This window comes from Bos taurus, chromosome 14 (genome assembly GCF_002263795.3).
Source record: "Bos taurus isolate L1 Dominette 01449 registration number 42190680 breed Hereford chromosome 14, ARS-UCD2.0, whole genome shotgun sequence".
NCBI lineage: Eukaryota > Metazoa > Chordata > Mammalia > Artiodactyla > Bovidae > Bos > Bos taurus.
In genome coordinates, this window is record NC_037341.1 from 1,684,142 (window position 1) to 1,709,383 (window position 25,242).

General features: G+C 62.1%; 3 protein-coding genes and 1 pseudogene across 3 annotated transcripts; 2 read left to right on the forward strand and 2 right to left on the reverse strand.

Moving 5' to 3' along the window:
- Window positions 1–275: 275 nt before the first annotated feature.
- Window positions 276–2,345, forward strand: LYPD2 (LY6/PLAUR domain containing 2). The gene is made up of 3 exons (XM_002692566.6): window positions 276–450; window positions 1,586–1,705; window positions 2,070–2,345. The coding sequence occupies exons 1-3, from the start codon at window positions 393–395 to the stop codon at window positions 2,276–2,278; spliced, it is 387 nt and encodes a 128-aa protein (XP_002692612.1). The 5' UTR covers window positions 276–392; the 3' UTR covers window positions 2,279–2,345.
- Window positions 2,346–5,791: 3,446 nt separating this feature from the next.
- On the forward strand, window positions 5,792–6,990 carry SLURP1 (secreted LY6/PLAUR domain containing 1). The gene is made up of 3 exons (XM_002692594.5): window positions 5,792–5,878; window positions 6,320–6,439; window positions 6,636–6,990. Exons 1-3 carry the CDS (start codon window positions 5,818–5,820, stop codon window positions 6,833–6,835), a joined length of 381 nt encoding a protein of 126 aa, XP_002692640.1. The 5' UTR covers window positions 5,792–5,817; the 3' UTR covers window positions 6,836–6,990.
- Window positions 6,991–10,188: 3,198 nt separating this feature from the next.
- Window positions 10,189–13,665, reverse strand: THEM6 (thioesterase superfamily member 6). Its single transcript, NM_001099375.1, has 2 exons — window positions 13,011–13,665; window positions 10,189–11,655 (listed from the first exon to the last, which is right to left on the reverse strand). Exons 1-2 carry the CDS (start codon window positions 13,521–13,523, stop codon window positions 11,542–11,544), a joined length of 627 nt encoding a protein of 208 aa, NP_001092845.1. The 5' UTR covers window positions 13,524–13,665; the 3' UTR covers window positions 10,189–11,541.
- A 5,025-nt stretch (window positions 13,666–18,690) lies between these two features.
- On the reverse strand, window positions 18,691–20,454 carry PSCA (prostate stem cell antigen; annotated as a pseudogene).
- Between the last annotated feature and the right edge of the window lie 4,788 nt (window positions 20,455–25,242).

Genomic DNA, 25,242 nt, shown 5'->3' on the forward strand with positions numbered 1-25,242 from the left:
CCTTCCAGGCAGGCTGAGACCATCCTGAGGGGCAGTACTGTCTGGTGGGGAGAAGTCAGAGCACCCCCGAGGGAGTTACAGAGGCAGGCAAGGACCCCCAACCATGAGAGAAGGGTCATGAGGGGGTCACAAGGGTGCGGGGAGGGGCCCAGACCGCGGGAGGCAGAGGAATGAGGAAGGGGCAGGGAGGGGCGGAGGAGAGCCACGGAGGATCAGGATCGGGTTCAGGTGGAAGTGGGTGGGGCCCCCGGGTAGGGGGCGGGCCTCCGTACCTCCACCACCCGGGAAACCAATCCACCTAATCTGCACGGCTGACGGGTCGGGTGGCTGCACGGTGCTCCCATCCCCTCCGAGGGGTAGGCCTAGGACCGACGTGCTGCAGGAACCAGACCATGTGGGGGACACGGCTGGCACTGCCAGCGCTGGTGCTGGCCGCCTGCTGTGAGCTCGGTGAGGGGTGCCCGGCAGCCGGAGGGAGCAGCAGGGGCCAGGGAAAGGCAGAAAGCAGGGAGGTGAGGAAAGCATGGGGGGCAGGCACAGAGGGGCACCGGCAGAGGAGTGCCTGGGGCCCAGGGAGGATGAGGACGGGGACAGCGGGAGGCGCTGTCCAGGGCTGGGACTGGCAGGGTGGTTGGCCGCCAAGGCCCTGGGTGCCCACTGTGGGGAGTGGCCCTTCATCAGGGGCGTGGGCACCAGGGACGGGCTCTCCGCTGGGGCAGGCGGGCAAGGTCAGAGTCACATTCCCAGATTCCGGGGCCGTGGTTCCTGGGGCAGGACTCAGGAGATGCCGTGGCGACCCCAGGGAGGCACTGGGGTGGGGGCAGCAGTAGGTGAAGAGGGAAGCAGACCGGACATCCTGGGGGACTTGGGTCTCAGATACCCAGACCCTCACGGGCCCCACTCCCAACCTGAGGAGGAGCTGGTGGGGTGGGCCCCAGCCAGGCTGTTCTGTCCAGGAGGAAACAGAAGTGTCTGGGAGACACAGTAACAGCAGTAGGGGCGGAGGGCCAGGCTGCAGGGACCCGGCTGGGGCACTGGCGCTGGAAGGAAGGGGTCAGCCCACCAGCCCGCACCCTGACCAACCTGGGTCCCTCTGGGCCTGAGCTCTCCTCCTCACCCTTGTTAAGCTTCCACCAGCGGGCACAGCAGGCCCGGCTCAGCCCACCCTGCACACCATACACCTCCCTGCCCGATTTCCGATCCCCCTGCAGCACTTGGGGTCCTGCATGTTGCTGATGAGGACGCCGGGGGTGTGTGGGGGGTGACCTGCTGCAGTGAGGCCCTCCGGGCCCCTGCCTGGGCCTTTACTGCAGAGGTGTGGGTGCAGCCCCACCTCCGTGTGCCTCCCCAGCACCCCCAACACAGCAACATCTCAGCTTTGGCCGGCAGGCTGAGCCCGACCGCCAGGGGCATACTCTGCCTCGGGACTCAGCGACCCAGCTCGCAGCTCTTGAATCTTCCTGGGGTTTTGGTTGGTTGGCGACTGGAGGATCGGTGGCATTGTCCCCCTCAAACCTGGGCTCTCGAGTCCCGAGGCTTGGGAGGGACAGGCCTGCCTGACCAGCCCTGGCCGCCCCTTCCCCAGTGGTCACCCTGCAATGCTACACGTGTCCTGAGCCCATCAACGTGTCCTACTGTGTCACCATCACCACCTGCAATGTCAACGAGACCATGTGCAAGACCACACTCTACTCCCTGGAGACAGGTCAGTGGGGCGGGTGAGCAGGGCCCCAGAGTCGGAGCTGCCTGCAGCCCAGGCCCTGTGTGCGGAGAGCAGCTACCACCTTTGACATTTCCAGAAAGAGCTTTTGGTCCAAGCAGCCAGGCTCCCTCCCTCTTTCCTCACCCTCCTTCCTGGAATGGGAGGCTCTTGCAGCCTTGCTGGGGAGTCACGGAGTGGCCTCACCCCTCGAGGCAGCCTGAACAAGTCACTGCGCGCCCCTGGCGCAATGGTGGTGGAAGGAAGGAGGGGCCAGGTCACAGAGGGGCTGAGCCAGAGTGGGTGCTGTGGGAGGAGGCTGGGCTGGGGCTCGGGGGCCAGCCTGACGCCGGTGCCCCCGTGCCCCCAGTGTACCCCTTCCTGGGGGACTCCACGGTGACCAAGTCCTGTGCCAGCAAGTGCGAGCCCTCGGACGTGGACGGCATCGGCTGGACCCGGCCCGTGTCCTGCTGCAACACTGACCTGTGCAACGTGGATGGGGCGCCCACCCTGGGCGGCCCCTGCAGCCTGGCTGGTGCCTTCCTCCTGCTCACCCCACTCTTGAGCCTCCATCTCTAGACCCTGGCCCGCAGCCCCATGTAGCCCAGCCCCCAGCGCCTCTGAAGAATCACGGCCCACACCTGCACCAGGCCTCCTGAATCTGTTTTCTGGGAGCAGACCTACCCGCTGGATGGGGGGGAGGGCTGCCCGCTGCAGCTCTGGCTCCTCAGCCTAGGCCGTGTCCCCCTTGGCCATTCTAGCCCCTCCATCTCCCCACCCTCTCTGCCCGGCCCAGGCTCTCTCTCAGCCACGCCACTGCCCCATCTGTGGGCCCTCCATCTCCCTGTGATGGGGTAAGGGGGGATGGTCACTAGACCTGGACACACTCTAGTCCTGAGCACCCACTAGTGCTGAGACACCCTCTAGTACTGCACACCCACTGGTGCTGAAACACACTCTAGTCCTGCACACCCACTAGTCCTGCACACCCTCTAGTCCTGCGCACCCACTAGTGCTGAGACACCCTCTAGTCCTGCACACCCACTAGTCCTGCACACCCACTAGACCTGCACACCCACTAGTCCTAGCTCTGGGGGCCTGACTGTGGCAGGACAGGAAGTAGGGCCCACAGGCACACCATGTCCACCAGGGCTGGATCAGGGGTGGCTTCTTGGAGGAGGGGGCATTAGGACTGCCCTTGAATGACAGAGACATTGGGTACAGGATGGCAGGCCAGGCCAGGCGGAAGGTAGGCAAGGGGGGCCAAGAGTGGCCCAGGACCTGGGATTACTCCACGAAGCCCCCCAAGGCTCATCGGCCCAGCCCCTGAACAAGGCCTTACCCTGGGTCAGGCCTGTGGTGACAGGGTCCCCTGCGTCATGTGGCGGAGGGGGCAGAGTGGGGGAGTTCCAGGCCCTCTCCAAGCCCACCCCAGAAAGTCCCCCAGAAAGCCCCCAGCCCCGCTCTCACAAGCCCTACTCCCTGGTGCCCAGGCAGCCCAAGCTCCAGTGCAGAGGGGAGCTCCGTCTCTCCTGGGCCTTGGGCCAGCCCAAAGCCTCCAGGCTGCTTCCCCAGGAAGCCCCCGCCTCACAGGCCTCTCATACCCACTTCCTGCCCCCGCCCCTCCCCCAGGGCCCTATGAGCACAGGCCTGGGCACTTGACGGATGGAGGGCAGGAGATGGACCCCAGGTACCCTGAGACGCACCCCCAGTCTCTGCCCCGCCCCATTTCAGAGGCTGCTCTGAGGCCCTGGATGCACACAGCACCCAGAGTCTCCAGCCACATCGAGACAGGGCTGCACGGCTTTCCTTCTGCACCACAAGGTGCCCCCTCCTAGCCCACAGCCCTGAGTCCGGAAAGCCCCCACTGTCCGCCACCCCCTTTAAGGGTTTCCTGCCCCTGGATGGAGGGAAGCAGCCGCTGGACGCACAGTCGAGTCCCACTGAGGGCGCCCCATGCCTGCGGGACAGGAGGCGGGCAGCCTCGGAGGCCTCCTATCCCTCAGACCCTGGGAACGCCACACCTCGTCTTCCTGCGGGCAAGACTCGCATTCCCAGCCAGCTCCCAGGGGCAGGACCCTTGCAGACCTGCTGCTGGGAGAGCACCTTGGACAAACCCCCCGGAACAGTGGGGGCCAGGAGGCCAGGAACGTTCACACAGTCTCAGACACCACCCCCGGGACCGCATCTCTGGGTGCTGACCCTGTCAAGGAGGAGACCCTGCCCTCAGCTATCCACCAGCCCTCCCACCTGGCTCTTCCCGCCTCTCACAAAAACAAGGGCGGCCGTGGGTCACTTAAGCCTTAAACTCTGGATTGAGACTCAGTAAGGGCTCCCCTGGTAGCTCAGCTGGTAAAGAATCTGCCTGCAGTGCAGGAGACCCCGGTTTGATCCCTGGGTCAGGTAGCTACCTTGGAGAAGGGCATAGCAACCCACTGCAGTATTCTTGCCTGGGGAATCCCATGGAGGAGGAGCCTGGAGGGCTACAGTCAATAGGGCCGTGAGGAGTCAGACATGACTGAAGCGACTACGCGCCCAGGTGTGACTCAGTAAACACACACACACATGGCCCTACAGGCAAACACGGGAAGGCTGTGTGTCCATCCTGGTCACTACCCCACTGCCCTCAGCACCCTCCCTGCCATCTCCACCTCCAAGGTCTTCCGGCTCCTTCAAGGCTGCTTTCCAGCGGCCTGCCCCAACGGCCCACGGGGTCTCCCGGCCTGGAGCCCGACCAGCCCACCTGGCCGCCACGCCACATCCATCACCACCGCAACCTTCGCTGGCTAGTTTTCACAGCTGCCCCCCGGGTTGATGGTCCTCTGCCTGCTTTACATCTAAAAGCAGGGGGTCAGGGTGGCTTATGAGCAGACCTGGTCGCACAGAAGCCTGGGGGTGCCAGGACCCACCGTCTCTGAGGCTCAGACCAGACCCTGCCTGGCTGCACTTGCACAGCCCTCGTGCCTTGGCAGCCCAGGCCCCAGGGAAGGGCTGCCCGGCTGTGTGCTGGGCCACGCCCGCAGCGTGTGACTGCATCGTTTGACCTGGATTAACCACGGTCCTCCCTTTGCAAACAATTCCCTTTGTTTCCTTGCAACCACCTCCCCATCCTCGAGGCCAGGTCACTTCTGCTCTCCAACTGCCCTGGGTTCCTAGTTTCATCACAGAAAACAAAAATCCAGTCTGGAGGAAGGAGAGTCACCCCAAGGTCACATACGGAGACGGCAGCACAGCCAAGGCTCAAACCCAGGCCTCCTGAGTGCCAGCCCTAAGCTCCTCCCAGCACATCACCCAGCCCTGAGACTGGGGTGTAACTCCCTGCCCCACGGCAGGGCCCACCCCCACCCTCCACCCAGCACATACCCCTTCATCCACCACCTCTCTTACTCTTTCATAAGTGGTGAAAGAAGTGGGCACGAGGCTCCAGTGCCGGAATGTGCCCCCTCCCTTTCCAGCCAGCCCGCCCGCCACCTATGCATCGTCCATCCGTTTATTCCTCCTTCCTCCCAGCCACTCGCTCAAGCATCACCGAGCCATCTGTCTTTTCAACCATCCATCATCCATCCGCCCGTCCATCCACACACCCACCCATCCACCCACTGCACCCTCAGAGGACAGAGAAACCAGAGGCTGAGACAGCAGACGGGACCCAGGCCTCTGGCACAGGGGAGACGGGCGGTAGGGTCAGTGAGTGGCAGAGCACAGGGGTGGACGTGGGGCAGTGTGCGGTGGGAGGTGGGCCGCACGGCGGGTCCGGGAGCCCTGCTGTCTGGGGCTGGGAACGGGAAGCTCAGGCCTGGTCTAAAGGCCATTTGTGAGGAAGGGCTTGGCAGTGATGAGGGAACCATTGGGGATGTGGGCCTGGGGCACCACACTCAGCAGTGGAAAGGGGCTCCTGTGTGGCGGCCAGGGGAGGGGCTGGCCTGGCCAGCTCCAGCATCCGGGGCTCCCGCCCCGAAGGCCAGCACCTAAGCGTCCTCTGCCAGCTGCCTGCCCAGCTTCCACCCTGCTGACTCACTGGCGGCTCCTGCCGCCACCCAGAGTGGGGACCCAAGGGCTGGGTATAAATCCCCACGGGCAGCTGGCGGAGACCGCGGCCGCTCGGCTCGACTAGAGGGATGGCCGTCCCCAGGGCCCTGCTGGCCCTGCTGCTCGCCGCAGCCTCGGCTGTGCACCTGGGTGAGAGAGGCGGTGCAGCTGGCTGACGGGGGGACTGGCACTGGTCCTCGCCCAGCCCACCTCCGGGGCGGGGAGGGGGTCACCAACTGGGCTGACCGCCCTGACCCTCTGGTCCTGAGCCCGGCTCCACCCAGGGCAGGGGTCACGCCCTGCTCTCCAGGCAGGGAGACCGAGGCTCGGGTCGGCGGGGGAGGGGGGTTGGGGGGTGGGGGCTCGGGGAGGGGCGGTGCAGGGATCATGTCTAAGCCGGAGGCTGGGCCTGAAGAGACTCAGCAGGGCAAGGCGGTCCTCCAGGGAAGGACTCCGACACAGGCTCCAGGCGGACCTGTGGGGAAGGGCCTGGGGCTGGACCACCCCTGGCCTCTTCTCCTGCCCTTCCTGTGACCCCCAGGGTGGGTCTCAGGGCCGGGTGATGAGGGTCTGCCCCCGCCCCTCCCCCAGGTGAGGCCTTAAGTTGCATCACCTGTGAGCAGCCCACGGCCCTTCCTCTGTGCAAGAACATTACCTACTGCAAGCCGAATGAAATAGCCTGCAAGACCACGCTGGTGACGGTGGAGGCAGGTGAGGAGGGGGCCCGGGGCTCCCAGCTCCCACCTCAGGGCCACACTGCAACCCCAGTAGGGGCACAGGTGACTTCCAGGCCATCGGTCAGTTAGGGTGGCCTGGGAGGAGGCAGGAAGCGCAAGGTGAAGGGCGCAGACTGGGATGGCCAGTGGGGGCGGTGGTGACTGTGCTCTGACACCTGCCCTCCCTCCAGAGTTCCCTTTCAATGAGAGCCCCGTGGTGACCAGCACCTGTGCCAGCTCCTGCGAGGCCACCGACCCAGACAGCATCGGGGCTGCCCACCCCATCTTCTGCTGCTTCCACGACCTCTGCAACTCCGTGGGCATTGCCAGGCTCAGTGCTGGGGCCCTGGCCCCCCTGGGGGCCGTGGTCCTCAGCCACCTCCTTCCCTGAGGCGCCCAACGCTGCCAGCTGGCCGCTCTGTTGGCACGTGCCCACGGCCCAAGCTCAGCAGGCACCAGGCTACTCATGGGACCCCGGGGGAGAATCGTTACAGGGTGCGCTCTGCCCTCCTCCCCCAAACCTGTGGAATACATAAATAGACCGAGGCTGGAGACCATCTCTTCCTTCTGGACACAGAGAGCCCACGGGGCCGCCTTCGGGGAGCTGGGTGGGACCAGGTGTGTTCCGGCACACGAGCCTTGTGCCCACCACGGCCGTTCTGAGCAGCTTCACAGGCAGGCAGGCAGAGGCTTCAGGGGACAAATGCCTTCCTGCAGTCTGACCAGGACTCATTGCTCAGCCAAAGGAAAATCTGACTCTGCTTCCAGAATATTTCCTGGGGTTCTGGAGGCATCCCCCCCACCCCATGCCACCTCCCCAGGATGGAATCGTGTTCTCCATGGGTGGGTGGGTCTGCGGGGCCCAGGTCTGCCGCGGCAACAAGGAGGGGCCTGGGGAAGAGGGTGTGTGGGGATGGCCTGCCCCCCCAGGCTGGGTCTTCCGAAGGGTGTGGGGTGGGGTGTACCTGGGTCTGCGGGCACCCACACAACTCCCCAGGCCCCAGTCACCTCCTGCGACAACAGGCCTACTATACCCTGGGCCCCAGGGACAGCTGAGATTAGAGGGGAGTGTGTGTGCAAGACACGAAGGCTGTGTCGGCTTGCCCCGGACCCCCAGGGCTGGCTCAGGGCCACTTCCTGCGTGGTCTAGCCCGTCTGCTCAAGGATGGGCTGCAGAGTGTCCTTGGGGGCTGACCACTCCCCTGGAGCCCAGGATCCTTCAGCTCTAGGAAGCCCTGCCAGCTATCCCTGGCGGTCCCTTGCTCAAGCCCACTGCAGAGAGTAGGAAGCAGGAGCTGGACTGACACCCGCCTATCAGTGTCACCTTGCTGTCGGGCCTCTGGGCTGGAGATTCTCCACATTCTGCACCACAGCCAGACTTCCAGACCACCCCTGATGTGACCCTGCGCTTGGAGGCCAGGGCCACCACTCACCTTGGCGCACAGTGAAGCCACATCACTGCCCCCTTCAGCCTCGCCAGCAGAGCAACAGGGGGGCACCTCTGGGCGCTTCAGGGGTGCAGAGCAGGTGTGCAGCTGGGAGAGGCGTGGCAGCTGACCAGTCCCAGGGAAGGCAGGTGGCAGGCACCTGTGGGGCCTTCACGTGGCCAGCAGAGGGCGCGCGCCCTTCGGACTCCTCGCCTGGCGCCAGGGTCACCGGTCCTCCCCACCTGCACCTCCACCGGGAGCCATGGAGGGTGGCCTGAGCTCACGGGGGCCCGCCAAGCCCCTGCCCTGGCCCTGGGCACGCCCGCTGGTCTGCACCCCTTTGGGAGCTGGGGAGGCCATGGCTGGGGGCCACAAGAGTGGCCAGCAGGTGGCTGCAGGGTGGACGGCAGCTGTCCACACCATCTGCGGGGGTGTGCGGCCTTGAGGCAAGTGGGTGCTGATCGCACACCCCCACCTCCCGTCACATGGAAGTGGGTGGGTCACAAAGAGCTGCGGCGGGGAGATCTCAATACTCCCCCCTCCCCGCTCACTGGCCAGAGAAAGAAGGGCGCCTCTTCCATCATGAGAGATGACAAGGAATGCCACCACTGCCCCCAGGAGCTCTGCCTCCCCGGACGTCCCGCAGGCAGGTGGCGGGGGTGGGGGGCAACGGTCACCTGGGGAGCCAGACGCCGCACGGACCACAGGGGGCGGGGGCCTGGGGTGGACGGTCCTGTACCTACTGGCGTGTGGGAGGGGGAGCATGGTCTAGGAAGAACCCGTGCCCAGGCCACATGCGGGCTGACAGTCACTTGAACTTCTCAACAAAAGCAGCCACTGCATGGGATCAGTGGGTCTTGTGAGAACTAGGCTGCAGATACACTCCCAACGCCCCAGTCCTGAAGCCAGGCCCCTTAGTCAGCAGGTACCCTTCTCCTCTCTGCTGTGGGCCTGTCCTCCAAGTGCGGACCCAGAACCTCCCCTACCCACCCAGCTGGTCTGCATCTCCCTGAAGTGGACACAGAAGTCCCCATGCCCCTGAGGCAGCCACATGCAGCCTAGATGTCCATGACCATCCTGAACCCCACCCCCACCACGCCAAGCGAGGCAGACCATGCCTGCTGCTGCTGCTGCTGAGTCACTTCAGTCATGTCCAACTCTGTGCAACCCCATAGATGGCAGCCCACCAGGATGCCCCGTCCCTGGGATTCTCCAGGCAAGAACACTGGAGTGGGTTGCCATTTCCTTCTCCAATGCATAAAAGTGAAAAGTAAGTGAAGTCACTCAGTCATGTCCAACCCTCAGCGACCCCATGGACTGCAGCCTACCAGGCCCCTCCATCCATGGGATTTTCCAGGCAAGAGTACTGGAGTGGGGTGCCATTGCCTTCTCCGAGACCATGCCTAGGCACCTCCATTCCATCTCCCCAGCCACTGGTCCCACATGCTCCCAGCCAGTTACTAGAGGCCACTGGCTGAGTGCACCGTTTCCTGTCTGTGGTCCCACCAGGAACTTGTCCTGTCTGGCAACGAACGGTCAGCTCAGTCACCTGCCACGATCCCCCAAACCCCACCGCCCCTCCCTACAGGACCTATGCAAACATGTGTCATGTGAAGAGAAACAGACCTTCTGGGAGGGGGCCCATGTGACCCTCATGTGGCCATTGGCTCAGGACAGGCATGAGGCCCCGCCTGGCAGGCCCCAGGGCCCTTGGGGAAGGTGGAAGGTGAAAAGGGCTGAGGCTCCAGCCAGCCTCCCTGGCAGCACAGCACTGCCCTGCTCCAAGCCTCTCCAGCCCCACCGCCCCATCGCTGAATGCCTGCTGCACACCCAGCCACTTTCAACAGCCTTTCTCTCCCAGGCCCCAGTGCCGGCCCCTCCTGGGGCAGGTGGTCAGAGCACGGACACCACCCCCCCACACCACTCACCTGCCTTCTGTCCCAGGGGTCCCATCCCTGCCCTCCTGGGAGGGCCTATACAATGGTCCCTCTGTTCACCCTGCCCCCCACCCCACCCACTAAAGCCCACTGACTTCTGCCCCACCTGCCAGCCCTCACCCTGCCCAGTGAGCCCAGGAGCCTGGGGGCCCAGACCCAGAGTCTGGGGTGGGACCTCCCAAGCCTCTGTGGACAACCACAGAGAAGGAGAGGGCTGTCTGTGAAGGGCTTGGGGCAGCTCCTTTCAGGCCGCGACCCCGTGAACCGGAACGGGCATAGGTCCTGTCCTGCCAGCGTGGACCCCAAGCTCACCCAACAATCCCGACAGCGACCCCCGCCCCGTCAGAAAGGGCTTCGGAAATGAAGACTCCCCAGCACGCTCACATTGAAGGCCCTTTACTCTTGGGCTTTCCTTAAATAAAACAGAAACACCGCGATGTTCCCATTGGCTGAGGCAGACAACGCCGTGGGGGCAGGGGAGGAAGAGGGCTGTGGCCGTGCTCCTGGCGCCGCTGCCGGGGGTGGACAGGGTGGCCAAGGAGCAGTCCTGGGCCCCTCTGGGCTGCCCCGGGGGCCGCTGCAGGGACACAGGTGAGCGGGCACCCTGCCCAGGGCAGAACCCACCCCCAGAGCCCTGACTCTGTCCCAGCCAGGGACGAGGCCCACCTGCGCTGCCCTCTGAGGCCCCGGGCCAGTGCCTGCTTCTCCCCAGGTGGCCATTGCCCCAGCTGCAAGGCAGGAGAGCGGGCAGGCCCCAGCTGGCACCTCAGCAGGCTGGTAACGCCAGGACAGAGCTGCTCGAGCAAAGCCAGGAAGACCCTGTGTGGCCCCAGCCCACTGCGCAAGCAGCTCTCAGTGCAGGAAGAAACTAACAGATCAACAGCCGGGCAGGACGTCAAGTCAGGCAGGGACAGCCCCAGCAGGAGGGCAGGACCCCAGCCAGGGTCACAAAGCACGGTCCTATGGGCACCCAGGCAGGACCCCACGCCTCTCCCCAATCCCTCCTCAGCAGCAGGTTCCGACTAGGACCCCCCACCCCCACCCCCAGCTATGACAGCTCACCGCCTCCACTGGAGTCTCTGCACATCTGACCTGCGCTGGGCCCATCGTACTCTCCAAAGCCCCAAGCCCCTGCTGCAGGCCCTGCTGCCACCCCAGCGCCCGGTGACCAGGCCTCTCTTCTGAGTACCCTGGGCCGGTCGGCCTGCGCCCTGGCAGGCCACACTCTGCCCCGCCCTCACGTGCAGCAGAGGGATCTGCCTTGAAATGCTGCTCTGATCCTTCCAGCTCCTCGGGGCCCACATTAGGGCCCAGGCCTTGGCCAGCTCCAAGCCCTACCCCCGGCCCAACCCCCAGTGGCAGCCTCAGACTCCAAGCTCTGGCGCTCAGAGCAACCCCAGCCTGTTCCCTGCCTCAGGCAACCTGCCCACTCAGAGCACGGAAGCCTGACTTCACCTGTAAGGCGGCCCACCCTGACCCCCTGCTGCCTGCATGCCAAGGGCCCTGGGCCTCCCAGTTTGCCCATTGTCATCACCCCGAGGGCAGAGCTGGCCTGGGTGCCTGCGTCACCCCCACCCCATGCTGTGTGTGGGATGGGGTACGGAGGGGAATCAATTGGGGGTGGGGGAGGGCCTTGAGCATGTGAGGGGGCTTGGTGGGTCACAAGGCCACTCCAGCCGGCCCATGCTGCCTCCAGGTCAAGGCTGGTGGGCAGGGTGGGCAGGCTGTGGCGGTCACTGCTCCTTGAGAATGTCGTGGAGCCCACTCTCGGCCCGGAGCAGCTGGCTGCTGGCCTCATTGTAGGCGATCCAGTGCTGCAGGTCGGCCGGCAGCTCCGGGGGCTCCACCTGCAGAGGGAGGGGAGGGTGAGACCGGATCCAGACTTGCCTGGAGCCCAGCCCTCCCCACGAGGCCGGGCTGCCCCACACCAGCCTTTCAGCAGGCAGATCCCGGCACTGGGCTCAGCCTACCCCACGTTAAACCTGACACTGGACCCGGGGCCCTCTGCCCCATCTGGGACCGGACGTCCACAGGGTATCCCTGCCAGGCCAGGTGAGGGCCGCCTCACCGGGCATGGGTGTCACCCTTCAGCCCACGCCTGACCTCATGGCACCCTCCCCTGCAGGAAAGTGCCCTTGGCTCCCTCTCCTCCAAACTTTGGTCGCAGCTGAGTCCACGGATTTAAAGCCTAGATGGCTCTCCCCTCCCGGTCTCCTGACGATGCAGGGATACACACAGCATCTCTGTGGCTGTGAGGTGGGTGGGATCCAGGGTCTCTGGGGGTGTCCCTGACTCAAAGAGACAGAAAAGCAGAAGGCTGGGCCTCTGGCCTGCTGTGTAGCCTCAAGCAGTTTGCATCACCTCTCTGAGCCTGTTTCCCCACCTCTGATACAATGGAAATACATCATGCATGCCCTCACCATGACCGAGGTGAGGCTGTCTCCCTCTTCTGAGCCTGTCCAGGGCCAGAGAGGGCAGCGCCCTGCCTGAGGGCACCAAGGTGTCCAGCAGGTCCTGGCTTTGGCATGCAGGTGCCTGCCCTGGCAACCAGCACCGCAGCAACGTCCCCAGGGCCCCGTTGCCATGCCGCAGCTGCAGGCCCGACTGTGCCGGGAAGAGCAGGCCTGGGGGAGGGGCCTTGAGCCCCAGGCAGGTGCTGCCGCCCTCCTTTCTCCAACTGGAAAAGACGCAGGTCCTGCAGCTCTAGAGAGCTCAATTCTCACTCGAACCCAGGGGATGGTGACCCAGCCCCTCAGCTCTAATCTGGGTGAAGGGGGTCTCAGGACCTTGAGAACGCCCACCAATCTCTTGTCACCGACACCACCCCCACCCCAAAGCCATCCTTCGTTCAGATCCGAGGACCCGTGAGACGGGCTCAGCACTCTTAGCCACACTTGGACTGAAGAGAGGGGTCTTCCCTGTTTGGAGGGTGCGGCCGGGAGCCTTGAGGAGCTAGGTTCCTAAGAAGCGGCGGGAGGGGGGCATGCTGAGTCCTGCTACAAAGAGGTAATCAGGGAACCCTGAGGGGTCCCACGAAGAAAGGCATCAGTGAAGAAGGCCCTGGCCTGGGACCAAAGGGAAGGGCGGGAGCGGTACCCGGCGGGAGGAGAGCATCCCGCAGAGGGAAAGCGGCAGTGTGGGGCCAGGAGGCCAGGGGTCCTCAGGGGCCAGGGGAGACGTGCAGGGGACGGGGGACGCTCACCCTGCGCTTGCACAGATGCTGAACAACTCGCTCTGGCGAGGTGCCCAGCACGTGCTGGCGCGAGCGCAGCAGCGCGCACACGAAGCCGTCGCGCAGGCTGATGAAGCGCGCCTCCACGTAGAAGGCTCGGTCGTCCCAGCCCAGTAGGCGTGTGCGCACCTCGAACGGCTCGAACAGACGCAGAGAGCGGCGGTAGCGCGCGCAAGAAGCGGCCAGCACTGCGCGCGCCCCGAGCGCGCGCAGTGCCTCGAGCACACCACAGCGGGTCAGGTGCGCGATGCGTGCCACGTCGGCCTCGCGCAGGTAGCGCGCGTTGTTCATGTGCAGCAGCAGGTCCAAGTCCGAGGGCAGGACGCGGCCCGCATAGCTCTGCTCAGCCAGCAGGTCGCGGACGCGCGGCTGCAGCAGGCGCGCGCGCAGCACAGCGCACGGCACGCGAACGAGATACCAGCCGTCCAGCAATGCGAAGTAGGCGAGGGCCAGGGCCAGCAGCGCTACGAGCAGCTCCAGCATCGTGGCGGCGGCCGTAGCGGGCGCGGGGCGCGGGAGAGCCGTCAGCGCGGGTGCGGGTTCCGCGCGCACCGTTGCAGCGGCGGCGCTGGTTTCACTGCTCTGCCGGCCCGCCTGGGAACCGTTGAGCTTTGCGCGGGCGGAGCGAACCATCTCGCGAGGCCGGCTGAGGGGGCGACGTGCCTGGCTCCGCAGGCCGAAGTACCGCCTCTAGCCGCGGGCCCCCCCTCCACGCTCTCAGTGGTTCGTCCCACTCCGGGGCGCGAGCGGCTTTCGCTTTCTCCGCGGCGGGCGGGGCTCAGGGGGCGGTGAGCCCAGGGATCGCAGCGGCACCTGGCGGTCACTCCGGGCGCTACGGACGCAGGAGCGCCCCCGGGTCTCCCGCAGTGTCGCCCCCGCCCATTCTGGGAGCGCGAGCCCCTCGCACCTTCCCTGGTGCTTGAAGACTCGGACTGACCCCGGAGATTCCACCTCTAATTTGGGAGAGCCTCCAGCACTTCCCTGGCCTAGGCTGTGGAATTTTGCGGGAGAAACGGAAAATAGCCCGGTCGCCAGCGGCGTTACTTGGAGACGACTGGAAACCGATCCTCCTCTGCTCCCAAACCTCCAGGGGCTCCCCGCTTTCGCAGGACGACAGCCCCACGTGCGGGCGGATTCAAGGAGTGTCTCAGTCTGGCCCCAGTACACCTGTTCAGTCTCAGCCTGTGACCTCATTAACCCCGCCGCACTCACCTCTTCCCCGCAAGATCCTGACAACCGCAACCTCATTTCCAAGCATTCCTACCCTTTACCCTTTTTAGAAACGGGAGCAAAGAACATCAGGGTGGAGAGGGAGGAGTTAGTAACTGAAATGACTCAGCAGTGGATTCAACGGTAACTTGAATTAGGCACCTGGACGCCTGGCCTGACGCGCTGCTGCACTGAGTCGCTGTCCTGTCCCTTTTCTCTGCAGGGCTTTGCGCGAAGGCCCAGAGAAGGCAGGCCAGCTCGCCTGACCAGCCTCCAGGCCTCTCCAGCGACTTCATCTGCCAGTGACCCCCGAGGCCTCCTGCTCAGGTCAGTATTAGAGTCACGGGACGGTGGGTTTGCTGAGTGATTGCTGCGGTCCAGTGGCTCTGAGAAGACATCTGGCAGCAGCTGGACTGAGGAAGCTGCCTGTCCATCCAGTCCACACCCAGCGGGCTTGAGCTGCAGGGTTCTTACAGGCCGGGAAGAAGGAGCTCCTGGGGCAGCCGTGGTCCACAGTCCATGGAGCTGGGTGCTAGGCGGCCTCCTTGCCAAGGTCAGTGTCGGGCAGAGGCTGAGTGGTTTGCTTTTCTGGCTTTGCTTCTGGGACCAGCAGCTGGGCGGAGTAGGGCCAGCGTTGTCCTGGGTCCCTGGATCTGCTTGGATACTTCCAGGAACAGAGGGCTCATTTCCAATGTCAGGGCAGGTCCACCCACCATAGGAAACCCTGGCAGTAAGAAGACCCTTCCACAGATGCTCACACTTGTCCCTATAACACTGTCCCTGCCCTGGCTGGGCTCTGAGCCATCTGTCCAGGGGTGGGCTAGCTTCTCAGGGCTAATGGAATGCCATGCCCTTCGAGGCCCCCTTGGCTGCCCCTCAGAATGCAGCCGCCTTGTCACCCACCTTGTCCCATCCCCCCAGGGGAGGACCCTGTAGCTAGAGAACTAGTTCTGGAGACCACAGTGCAGCTTGGTGGGCGAGGCTCCGGCAGCCCCGCCCTCCTCACAGCCCCCGCTCCTGGGTCCTTCTGAGCTTCTGCTGTGCACATCACCCAGCACACACATGTACACACACACACACATGTGCATACACACACGTGCACACATATGCACATGCACACACGACACGCGGGCGCACACACGTGAGCCCACACACATGTACACACACGTGCACATACATATGCACACATCCACACACACGTGGGCACACAGACGTGCACACACGAGTGCACATACACATGCACAGACATCTACACACCACACGCAGGTGCACACATGCACGCCCTCACACACATGCACATGTGCACACACATACACACACATGCACACACGACACACAGGCACACACAGACGCGCACATAGACATGCACACACTGCACATGCTGTTCCCTCTACAGGGGACCCTCCCTTCCATCTGCCCCTTTCTGGAACCCCAAACAGGGCTAGATCCCCAGAGTACTTACTTTTACACTGATGCAATCCGTAGGTAGGGGGTGCCCTCTCCCCGCCGGACCCTGCGGCCAGGTGGCCAGGGCTGGTCTGTCTCGTTGACTGCCAAACCCCAAGGCCAGCGGGATGCTTGGTGCACTGAAGGTGCTCAAAATGTGAATGCCATAAGAACCAGTGCCTTCTCCATGGACGTGGACACACCTTCACCCAGTGGACACACGCCAGCGCCGTCTCCACGCCCCCACCATCCAGCTGCTTCTGTCCCACCCGGTGGACACATGGATCTTGTGACAGGTCCCTGGCACCTTGTGGAGGGCTGGAAGGAGTCCTGGGCGCAGGACCTCGACCCCTTCCCTTTGCCCTGGAGCCTCCGAGCCTGTGGAACCAAGCAGGGCAGACGAACAGAGGGGTACTTCTGGGTCCCCTGGGTTCCTAAGGACTCTCCTATCTGGGTAACGCCGGGCGTCGCCGCCAGGGGCAGGCCTGTATACTAAGCTCCACTGGCCGCCTCCTGGGTTTGAGCTTCCAAGTGAAGAGAAGCATGGGCTCAAGATGCTGCCCGAGGAAACAAAAGCAACAGTGCCTGTAGTCGGAACCAGCAGGCAGCCCCTGGACCCCGGCCCTGCCTGGACCCCGCCCCTGGGTCCAGACCCTAGCAATTCCACACAGGGGTCCCGGATCCAGCGGCAGCAGCTCTGCGGGCCCTTTTGGCCTAGCCAGTCCCGCTTGGGGCTCGCTTGGATCCATGCATACCTTGGTCACCACCACATTGCCATGAAGAGGTAGCCTGGGGGTCGTACAGAACCAGGGTGCAGACCTGTTTGTCTGCAGCGCCAGCTGGGTGGCCAGTCCACTGTGGAGCTGACGGGGTGGTCGCTCTGGCAGAGAGCAGCTCTGTCAAAGCACAGGGGTGGACCCCAGGAGACTCTGGGGGTACTGACCGGATTACTCCCAGGGCTGGAATTCTTTTCTAGGTGCTGTGTGCCCAGGCCCAGGCTGGGGGCAGGGACAGTCCCTGAGCATTCAGCAGCAAGGCGGTGACTCACCTGGGGGCTGCCCCACCCCAACAGCCTATGTGGGCCAGTTGATGGGGTCTCCAGGGGTTGCTCTGCAGTCCTGGGGTACCTCAGGGGGCCCTTCCTGAGTCAGGAGAGATGCCCACCGGGCGTGGGGAAGCACTGGGCATCTCTCCTGACCCAGAAAGGGCCCCTGAGGTACCCCAGGACTGCAGAGCACCCCTGGAGACCCACACTCCCTGCTGTCCAGCCTGCCTCCTTGAGCAGCTGGAGCCAAGTGGGGAGGATGGGGATATCCCTAGGGAGTCAGACCAGTCATCAGCCTAGGGGGAGCCCACCAACCTCAGCCCTGGAAGGGCCAGACAGGTAGTCCAGTGCAGCCAGAGTCCTTGGAGGAGGACGGCCTGGGGCTGACTGTGGCTGGGAGCTGGGGCCAGAGCAGGAGATGCCCACTGTGGGGCCTGGTTTGGGGTGGGCAGGAGCCAGCTGTGTGACCTCAGGTCAGCTCCTTCACCTCTCTGAGCCTGTTTCTACTGGAGTTCGAATATGCAGACTTGCCAGTTCTAACCAGCTGACTGCATGATCTTGGGCAAGCCGCCTCACCTCCCTGCTTCAGGTTCCTCCTCTGCACAGCCTCACCTCTAAGTAGGGAGGAATGAATGAACGATTGTGCGGGAGGTGGCAGAGAAGAGCCTGGCGTGTGGCGAGGGCTCTGTCAAGTCTGCTGGGTCATCACCGGCTACTGGAGCTGCGAGCGGATCAGATAGCATCTGCCCCCTGGAAGATGCAAGGGTCATCTTAAAAACAAACACGCCGGTCCATCTGGAGGACCACTTCGGCCACCACAGGGTTTCTATTCCTTACCGAGGAGAGACAGAGGTCAGAAACAAAAGTGGTTTCCCTTAGAGAGTGTGACCAGGTGTGTCAGCTCGCAGAACATACCTTGTTCCGTACAAGAAGCAACACCATGAGGGTGAGATGGGGGCAGGTGTCGTCCAGAGCTTGGGGACAGGGGTTTGCACTTCCTCTTTGTCTGTGGGGACTGGGGGGGGGCTGCCCCTGCAGGTGGCCCCGTGCTGTCCGTACCCTTGGGGGGGCCCGTCAGTGCCCCGTCCTGCAGGAGGGGAGACCTCTGCCCGGGGAGCTGGGCCGGGAGCCGAGCTGTTGTGGAGGCTTATGGCTGCGAGGCCTCAGGGACGGCAGGAGGTGGGGCAGGACGTGGGTCACAGGGCATGGAGGGCGCAGCCAGGGCTCCCACCTCCGGGGGCCATCCGCCTCTTCCCTCTCACGCTCGCCCGTGGAGTCCAGAGTGGGGTGTGGGGACCCGGAGCACCTCCCCTCCTGAGCCTCGGCCCAGGGCGGAGCACCCCCCACGGGGAGGGGCTGACATGTGAACACCATGGCCTGGAGCCCTGCTCGGTGGACGTGGCTGCTCTCAGCACCTCAGTACTTCCCTCTGGACCTTGGGTCCTGCAGAGGCCTTCCAGGCGCCAGCGCTGGGGATCCTCGTCCTTGGCTTTCTTTCTTTCCTAGAGCTCTAAACGTGCTCCACATTTCCATGTTTACACCCGCACAACCCCGGACCCTGACCCTGACCTCCGCCTGGGGGCAAGCAAGGACAGAGGCTCTCTGCCGCCAAGCCCACAGGCCTTTGTTAAGGGCCTACTGTGTGTATGGTGTTGCTGCCCCCCGACCCCCATGAACAAGCCCGCCCCTCTGAGCTTCCTCTCTTGGGGCTCTCAGGACCTCACACTGCTGACTCCAGGACTACTCGGAACACTTCCTCTCAGCCTTTGCAGGGCCCTCCAGAGAGCCTGCTCCGTGCTGGGTGTGGAGGACACTGCACGCAGAACCTGGCTCAGCTTATGGAGGGGCAGGCAGGGAAGGCTTCCTGGAGGAAGACGTGCTTGAGCAAGGGTTAAGGGTGGGTTGGAATATTGAGCAGGGGTCTGGTGGGCTATCTGCCGGCTGTTTCACATCATGAAGCCCAGCCTGCTGGGCGGTGGGAGCTGGGCAGGAGTCCTCGAGGGAGCCACGGAGCGCTGGGAAGGGCGGGGGGCATCGCCCGACCTGAGTGAGGGTCTCGGAGGGTCTGTGACGGGGCCAGGTGTGTCAGGAGTGGCCCAGGCCATGGATACCGCTGCCTGGCATGGGGCACAGCAGGGTCCTCCTGGATCCTACAGCTGGGCCCGGCCCCAGAGCAGCAGATGGCCAGGAGCACCGAGCAGCACCTGGGTGACGCCGGCCGGCTGCAGGGCCTGGGCCCTGCTGGCGTTGCACAGGTCAGTGGAGCAGCAGGCGATATTTTTCTTGCTCCCGAAGGAATTCCCCGAGTCCTCCACACAGTGCGAGCTGCAGCCTTTGCTGATGACGGTCAGGAGACTGATGCCTTCTGTGGGGGGAGGGGCGGTGGAGATGCTGGGCAGGGCTGGGCCTTGGGCACTCATCCACCTGCCCTGGCCCAGCTCCTGTGGCCTGCCTCCTGTCCTGACTCTTGACTGAAATTCCAGAGCTTGGGTCGACCCCAAGACGACAAGCCCTGTGAGGGCGGGGGCCTGGTCGCATCCATGTCCACATGCCCGGGCATCCAGACCCTCTGCCGGCACTGGAGATGCTCAGTGAATGACTGGATGCGGGGTGGAGGGACGAGGGCCAACGGGTGCGTGGAGGGTGAGCGGTGAAAGGGACGGGTTATGGGTGAGGAGACGGATGGGTGGATAAGGGGTAGGGCGGGGGTGGATGGATGGGAAACGGAGCGTCCGTATCTGTGCCCGGACGGGAGAACAAGGGGGCTGGTGGGCGGGTGGTCCAAAGGATGAACAGTCCAGTTCGGAGACCTAATCCTGCGCCCTTGGAGCGCCTGAAGGAGTCCGGGGGATGACGCGGGGGGCGGGGCGTCCTGGGGAGTGCGCGGGCCGGGGGCGGGGGGTGGCGTCCGAGGGACAGCGCAGGGGGGCAGGGCAGGACGCAGAGAGGCCAGGGGTACATGGGCCGCTCACCGACACGCTCGGTCCAGCACTGGTTCTGCAGTTCTGCACACGCTGGCAGCCCTCGTTGTTGCCCTGGTCCTCGCAGGAGTAACACTGGAGGGCGGTGCCTGTGGGGGAATGAGGGGTGGGGTGATGGGTTGCCCCTCTCTTCAGTGCTGGGGGACAGGAACCTCGTTTCCTCCTCTCCTGCATGGAGTGGGGGGCACCATCTGGTACACAAGAGCCACAGACTAGGGGCCCTGCACACGGGGGCGCCCTGCCCAACCTCCCGAAGGCCCTGTCATGATGCCACGCTCCTGAGAGGGAGGGGCACCAGGCAGGGGAGGGCAGGGTGGATAGGACCCTTCCCAAATGGCCTGCATCAGCGGGCAAGGTGCCTCTCAGTGGCCTCGTCGCTCCCCCGGAGCGACGAGCGGTGGCTGCATCCCTGGCCAGGCCAGCTCTGTCCCTGGGGCGAGGCTCCAGCTCCTGGTGATTCGTCTCCTCGGGCAGGACAGGTCGAAGCTGAGGTCCACACGGCGAAGCGCCAACAGGCCGCCAGCAGCCCGCCTGCACGCAGGCTCCACCGGCGCCTTGAGCCCCTCTCCTGCTTGCCTCCTCCCAGCCGCCTCCTCCCTCTCGGCCCCTCTTGCCTCCCTCATCGTCCCACCCCCAGGGCCCTGCTCCCCCAGCTCTGCCCCGGGCCCACGCAAGCCTCACCCGGCTGCAAGGCCAAGTTAGCAGCAAGCAGGGGGAGGATGAGAGCCTTCATGGTGGTGGGCTCAGGTGAGCAGAGCCTGGGCGGCTTTAAGGGCTCTGCTGGCAGGGGGGGCAGCTGCCCACGGTCAACACTAATGGTCTGGGCCCCAGGGCGGGGCAGATCCTCAGTGCCTGACAGGCTGCACCCTCCCTGGCCTTCTCTATGTTTCCAGAAGGCAGAGCCTGCCGGGGACGGGGCCCATTTCTCAGCCACCCCAGGAGGAGGCCCGCAGGCAGCTTCTCCACCATCGCAGAGAGGGCGGTTCCATAAGGAGCCTAGAAAGGCTTCCACTGGTTAAGACCTGGGGGTGGGAGATTCATCAGCAGGCCAGCTCTTTGGCCACACCGGGACGCCAGGGCCACGGTGGCACTGACTGTGTCCCTTTCCCAGCCTTCTCCCATCAGCGGCTCCGGCCAGCCTCTGGGAACCCGCCTGTATTGCAGAAAATCGTTTTAGGTTTGACGGATTTGTTAATGAAAGAAACCACTTGTTACACACAAATAAACAATTTCAATTTTTAACAGAGGACTGTTTGACTTAATTCTAATATACAGTCATTAAAAGAAAAGCAAAGAAAGAAATAGAACAGAGAGAAGTTAACAGCTTATTAAACATCACCAGCTTGGGCCAACTACTTATCCAGACTTAAAAGCTCTGGGAAGACCCTCCAGCAATCTGGAGTCCTAATTGGGAAAGGGTCCCCAGCGGTGCGTCCACCCCACGGGTGAGACTTCAGATTGCAATTTTGGGGGCTCCTGCTTATAAGCCCAGGCTGCAAACTGATACCATCATCAGCAAAAATGCAGCTTTGTTTTTTAGAAGTTTTACAATGCTGATTGCTTCACGTTGTGAATTAGACCCATGAGGTTGGCCAGACCAACCCCTTCAGGGGTTCAAGAATTCCAAGACCCACTCCCTTTCTGATCTAAAGTGTCGCCTGACTCTTTGCGTGCGGGCAGGCACAGAATCCACGCAGTGACCAGGCAAGGCAGAAGCAGGCCAGAGGTCTGATCTCCTGCTTCTGAAGCCTGAACAAGACTTCTTCCATTTTAATTTCCCTAATGTGGCCCTTCCCGCATTCCTCCGAACCCAGCGGTGGAGGGTGGGAACGGTGGCTCCCGACCACTGTTGACCTGGGGACCAGGAGTGATCCCTGCTGTCCTTTATCTGACCTTTGTGAGCAGTCTTCCCGGGACCCCTTGGAGTGTCGGCAGGGGCTGACGGCCCAGGCCACACCAAGTACCTGCTGGCCCTGGCGTGAGTCTGGGGGCAGCAAGCCCCTCCCTGCGGGGGAGAGTGCCTTTCGCTTCCTCAGATCTTCCTGGCCCCCAGATGGCCTCAGGGAGCAGATCTTACTGCCCTGCTTGATTTACCCTGGAAAAGGGCCAGGGCATGTCACGAGTGGAGAGGACACTGCTGGAGGGTGAGCACTGGAGGGGCTCCCTGGGCTGTGGGGAGGCTGAGGGCTAGGTGGGTGCCTCACTAGGGGGCAGCCCCGGATGGCAGGGGCGACCTGAGACCCGGCCCTCCCGTGGCTCAGCACCCCTGGGTCTCCCCCACCCCCCGGCCCCCGGCTCCCACAGGCTGGGCTCTGTCCAAAAGAGCCTGGGGCCAGAGACAGGGAGGAACCCGACCTTGAGCGGAGGTGAGTGTGGCACAGCACGGCACACCTTCCTTGCCTGGGCTGCCTACCTGGAACTTCCTGAACCCCGTGCGCCCCGCAATCCCCAGGCCATCGCCCGCCCCCCAGGCCATCACCCCCCAGGCCATCGTCCCCCCAGGCTCAACTGCCTCACATGGAAAGCAAAATGCTTGTTCCTTTGCTGTTCCCACTGGGGCCACCTGTGTGCACCCCACCCTCACTCCATTTCACCAGGGCCGGGGTGCCTTGGGCTGGGACCTTTCTTATCTGTCTTTGTAGTCAAGTCACCCAGCACCAAGCACCAGCCTGGAAACCTCATTCTTCAAACATTGACCGTCGCATCTGTGTTTGTTGATGTGATTTGATATGAAGTGGTCATTGTAAGGCAGTGGTTCTCAGACAGGGGCGTTATTTCTGCGGCCCAGGGGACCTTTGGCAGGGCCTGGAGACATTCTCGGTTGCCCTAATGGGGGTCTCCTGGTGTCCAGGGGCACAGGTCAAGAGCGCTGCCCGACGCCTGCAGTCACAGCAGAGTCGTCAGCTGACACCGGGCAGGACTGGCGGCTTTGCTGGGGTTGGAACCCGCCACCCTTCCTTCCAGTTTCCCCCTTTGCAGTGGGAATGTCTGTTCTCAGTCTATCCCACTGCTGTATTAACTCGTCTGGCTTCACAGATTCGCAGCTGGAGAGGAATCTGCCAGGATGAATCCCACCTGGACTCGGCCACGTGCGATGGGAGATTGGGGAGACTTTGGGCTCTAGGCGTTCGCGTTGGCGCTGTGATGAGTTAGGGCTTCTGAGGCTTTCGGGATGACATGAGTGCACCGTGCATGTGAGAAGGATGTGAATTTTGAGGGGCCAGGGGCTGGACAGTGTCCTCCCCAAATTCATACACTGAAGTCCTAAGCCCCGATGTGGTGGTTCTCAGAGACGAGGGCTGGTCTCTGTCCCGAAGGGTCCTGGTGGCCGAGGAGGTGCCCCCCTGCACATCCCTGCAGAGTGAAGTCGGGGAGCCCAGGAGCCGCAGCCACGCCCCCACCCCCCAGGTAAAGTCCCCTCTGCCGTGAAAGACCCTTGCCCTGGCTCTGGTCTCCCCACTCGAGGGTCCAGAACCTGGGGGAGCGGCTCTACTGTGCCCAGTGTGGCCCCGGCCGAGGACCGAGGATCCCAGCACTCAGGAGTCCCGTGGACTCAGAGGCTGGTGATGATAGCTTACGTCGACTAAAAACAGATGCACAACTTGAGAGCTGTGAGGTAAGTTTTATTTGGGCCAAAATGAGGACTGCAGCCCGGGCGGCATCTCAGAGAGCTCTGAGAGACTGCTCCAAAGTGGCAGTGGAGGAAGGTCAATATATAAGGTTTTGGGGAAGGGGGGGTTCAATACCATGAAGCACTCATTTTACAAAAGGTTTTTGTTAGTCATGAGAATCTGATGTCACCAGGAAGGGATTTAGTGCTTCTCTAGATAAGAGGAGATGCAAGGATTGAGATCACAAAATCTGTTCCTAAAAACATCCAACTAGATAAAGACCGGTCCCACCAGATTCCCAAGAATCACCAGATCCTTGGTAAGTGCCGATTTGTAGTTGACGTGGCCCCCTTGTGGTCATACATCCGACCATACTTTGGGGGGCATTTCATGACCATTTCGTCCCGCGTTGCTGGGAAGGCTCGTTCCCAGTTCTGAAGGTTTTTGTCCTAAAACACTCAACGTGCTATTACTGGACTAGGTTTTAACAGTCAAAGATCTCTGGACACCTGTCTTCTAGTCATGGTCCAGGAAGGTACTTCCTTTGTTGTATCTTTTCATACCTAGAGTTACACTATTACAGTCATTGATCATATATTGAGCTATTCATTTGATCAACTGCTTCAAGTCTAGTCATCATTTCCACTGGAGGCTCAGTCATATACTTGGTAATACAAGAAATAATAATCTTGTGAAACAAGCAAAATACAAATGGTATATTAATAACATTAGTGGAATTAAAAGTAAATATTTTTAGCCATGAGGCTCCCACACCGGTTTTTTTTAAAGATCGTCAAGACTAGGGAATGAATCACTTAGAGCAGAAATCTGATTTTTCACGTGGTTCAAATGTGTTACATTAAAGGATTTATCAGGTACGAAAATACAGTATTCGATTTGAATTATAGCACAGATATCTCCCTGAGATGCTGTAAGGTGTCAAGGGCCTTGCAATTGCCTAGCACTGCCTTTCTCATCATAGAGACAGAATTCAATAGGCTAATAGCCCGGTTACTACCATTTAAAGCTTATGGAAGTTGTTAAGGCTTAGATATGGTCGATTACATCCTCCAACACCATTGAAGGCACACACACACAGATACACACAAGCTGCTAAGTGGTCATACCAGTAGAATACAGGTCTTTGACGCACTGGGATCATACTAATGGTAGATTGGTTAGGGTTACCTCTAATTTGTTAACATGTATGAGCTTAAATTCATGGGAATCCCAGGCTACACCTTCGTATCCATCCCTGTATATGTGAAGGCCATAAATTAGTGCCACAAATCCCCTGAGTTCCATACCAATCACTCTCTCTATGGGTAATAATAGGCATAGTTCATAAAGCACCCAGTTTTGTCTCATAATTAGCAGGTCGATCATTTTTAGTATGATTTAACTGTTCCAACATAGAGGAGCCTTTAAACCTAAATGACCATAGCCTGGTGTTAACCATGTAGATCTTCCCCATAACTGTGGGAGTTTTCCTTTTAATGGATGCGAAGATGTCCATGATAGAAAACATGTGGCTGACAGGCATAGGTCCAAGGAATCAAGAAAACATTATCAGTTCAGTTCAGTCCCTCAGTCATGTCTGACTCTTTGCGACCCCATGAGTCGCAGCACTCCAGGCCTCCCTGTCCATCACCAACTCCTGGAGTTCACTCAGATTCACATCCATTGAGTCAGTGATGCCATCCAGCCATCTCATCCTCTGTCGTCCCCTTCTCCTCCTGCCCCCAATCCTTCCTAGCATCAGAGTCTTTTCCAATGAGTCAACTCTTCGCATGAGGGGGCCAAAGTACTGGAGGTTCAGCTTTAGCATCATTCCTTCCAAAGAAGTCCCAGGGCTGATCTCCTTCAGAATGGACTGGTTGGATCTCCTTGCAGTCCAAGGGACTCTCAAG

What these genes read in the sequence shown, in the direction of transcription:
- SLURP1 (XM_002692594.5), top strand. Translation starts at nt 5,818, where the DNA reads ATGGCCGTCCCCAGGGCCCTGCTGGCCCTGCTGCTCGCCGCAGCCTCG. An exon ending in AGCCTCGGCTGTGCACCTGG is followed by an intron (nt 5,879 to 6,319) that starts GTGAGAGAGGCG and finishes CCCCTCCCCCAG; the next exon opens with GTGAGGCCTTAAGTTGCATC. An exon ending in GCTGGTGACGGTGGAGGCAG is followed by an intron (nt 6,440 to 6,635) that starts GTGAGGAGGGGG and finishes CCCTCCCTCCAG; the next exon opens with AGTTCCCTTTCAATGAGAGC.
- THEM6 (NM_001099375.1), bottom strand. Translation starts at nt 13,523, where the DNA reads ATGCTGGAGCTGCTCGTAGCGCTGCTGGCCCTGGCCCTCGCCTACTTC. An exon ending in AGCATCTGTGCAAGCGCAGG is followed by an intron (nt 11,656 to 13,010) that starts GTGAGCGTCCCC and finishes CTCCCTCTGCAG; the next exon opens with GTGGAGCCCCCGGAGCTGCC.
- LYPD2 (XM_002692566.6), top strand. Translation starts at nt 393, where the DNA reads ATGTGGGGGACACGGCTGGCACTGCCAGCGCTGGTGCTGGCCGCCTGC. An exon ending in GGCCGCCTGCTGTGAGCTCG is followed by an intron (nt 451 to 1,585) that starts GTGAGGGGTGCC and finishes CCCCTTCCCCAG; the next exon opens with TGGTCACCCTGCAATGCTAC. An exon ending in ACTCTACTCCCTGGAGACAG is followed by an intron (nt 1,706 to 2,069) that starts GTCAGTGGGGCG and finishes CCGTGCCCCCAG; the next exon opens with TGTACCCCTTCCTGGGGGAC.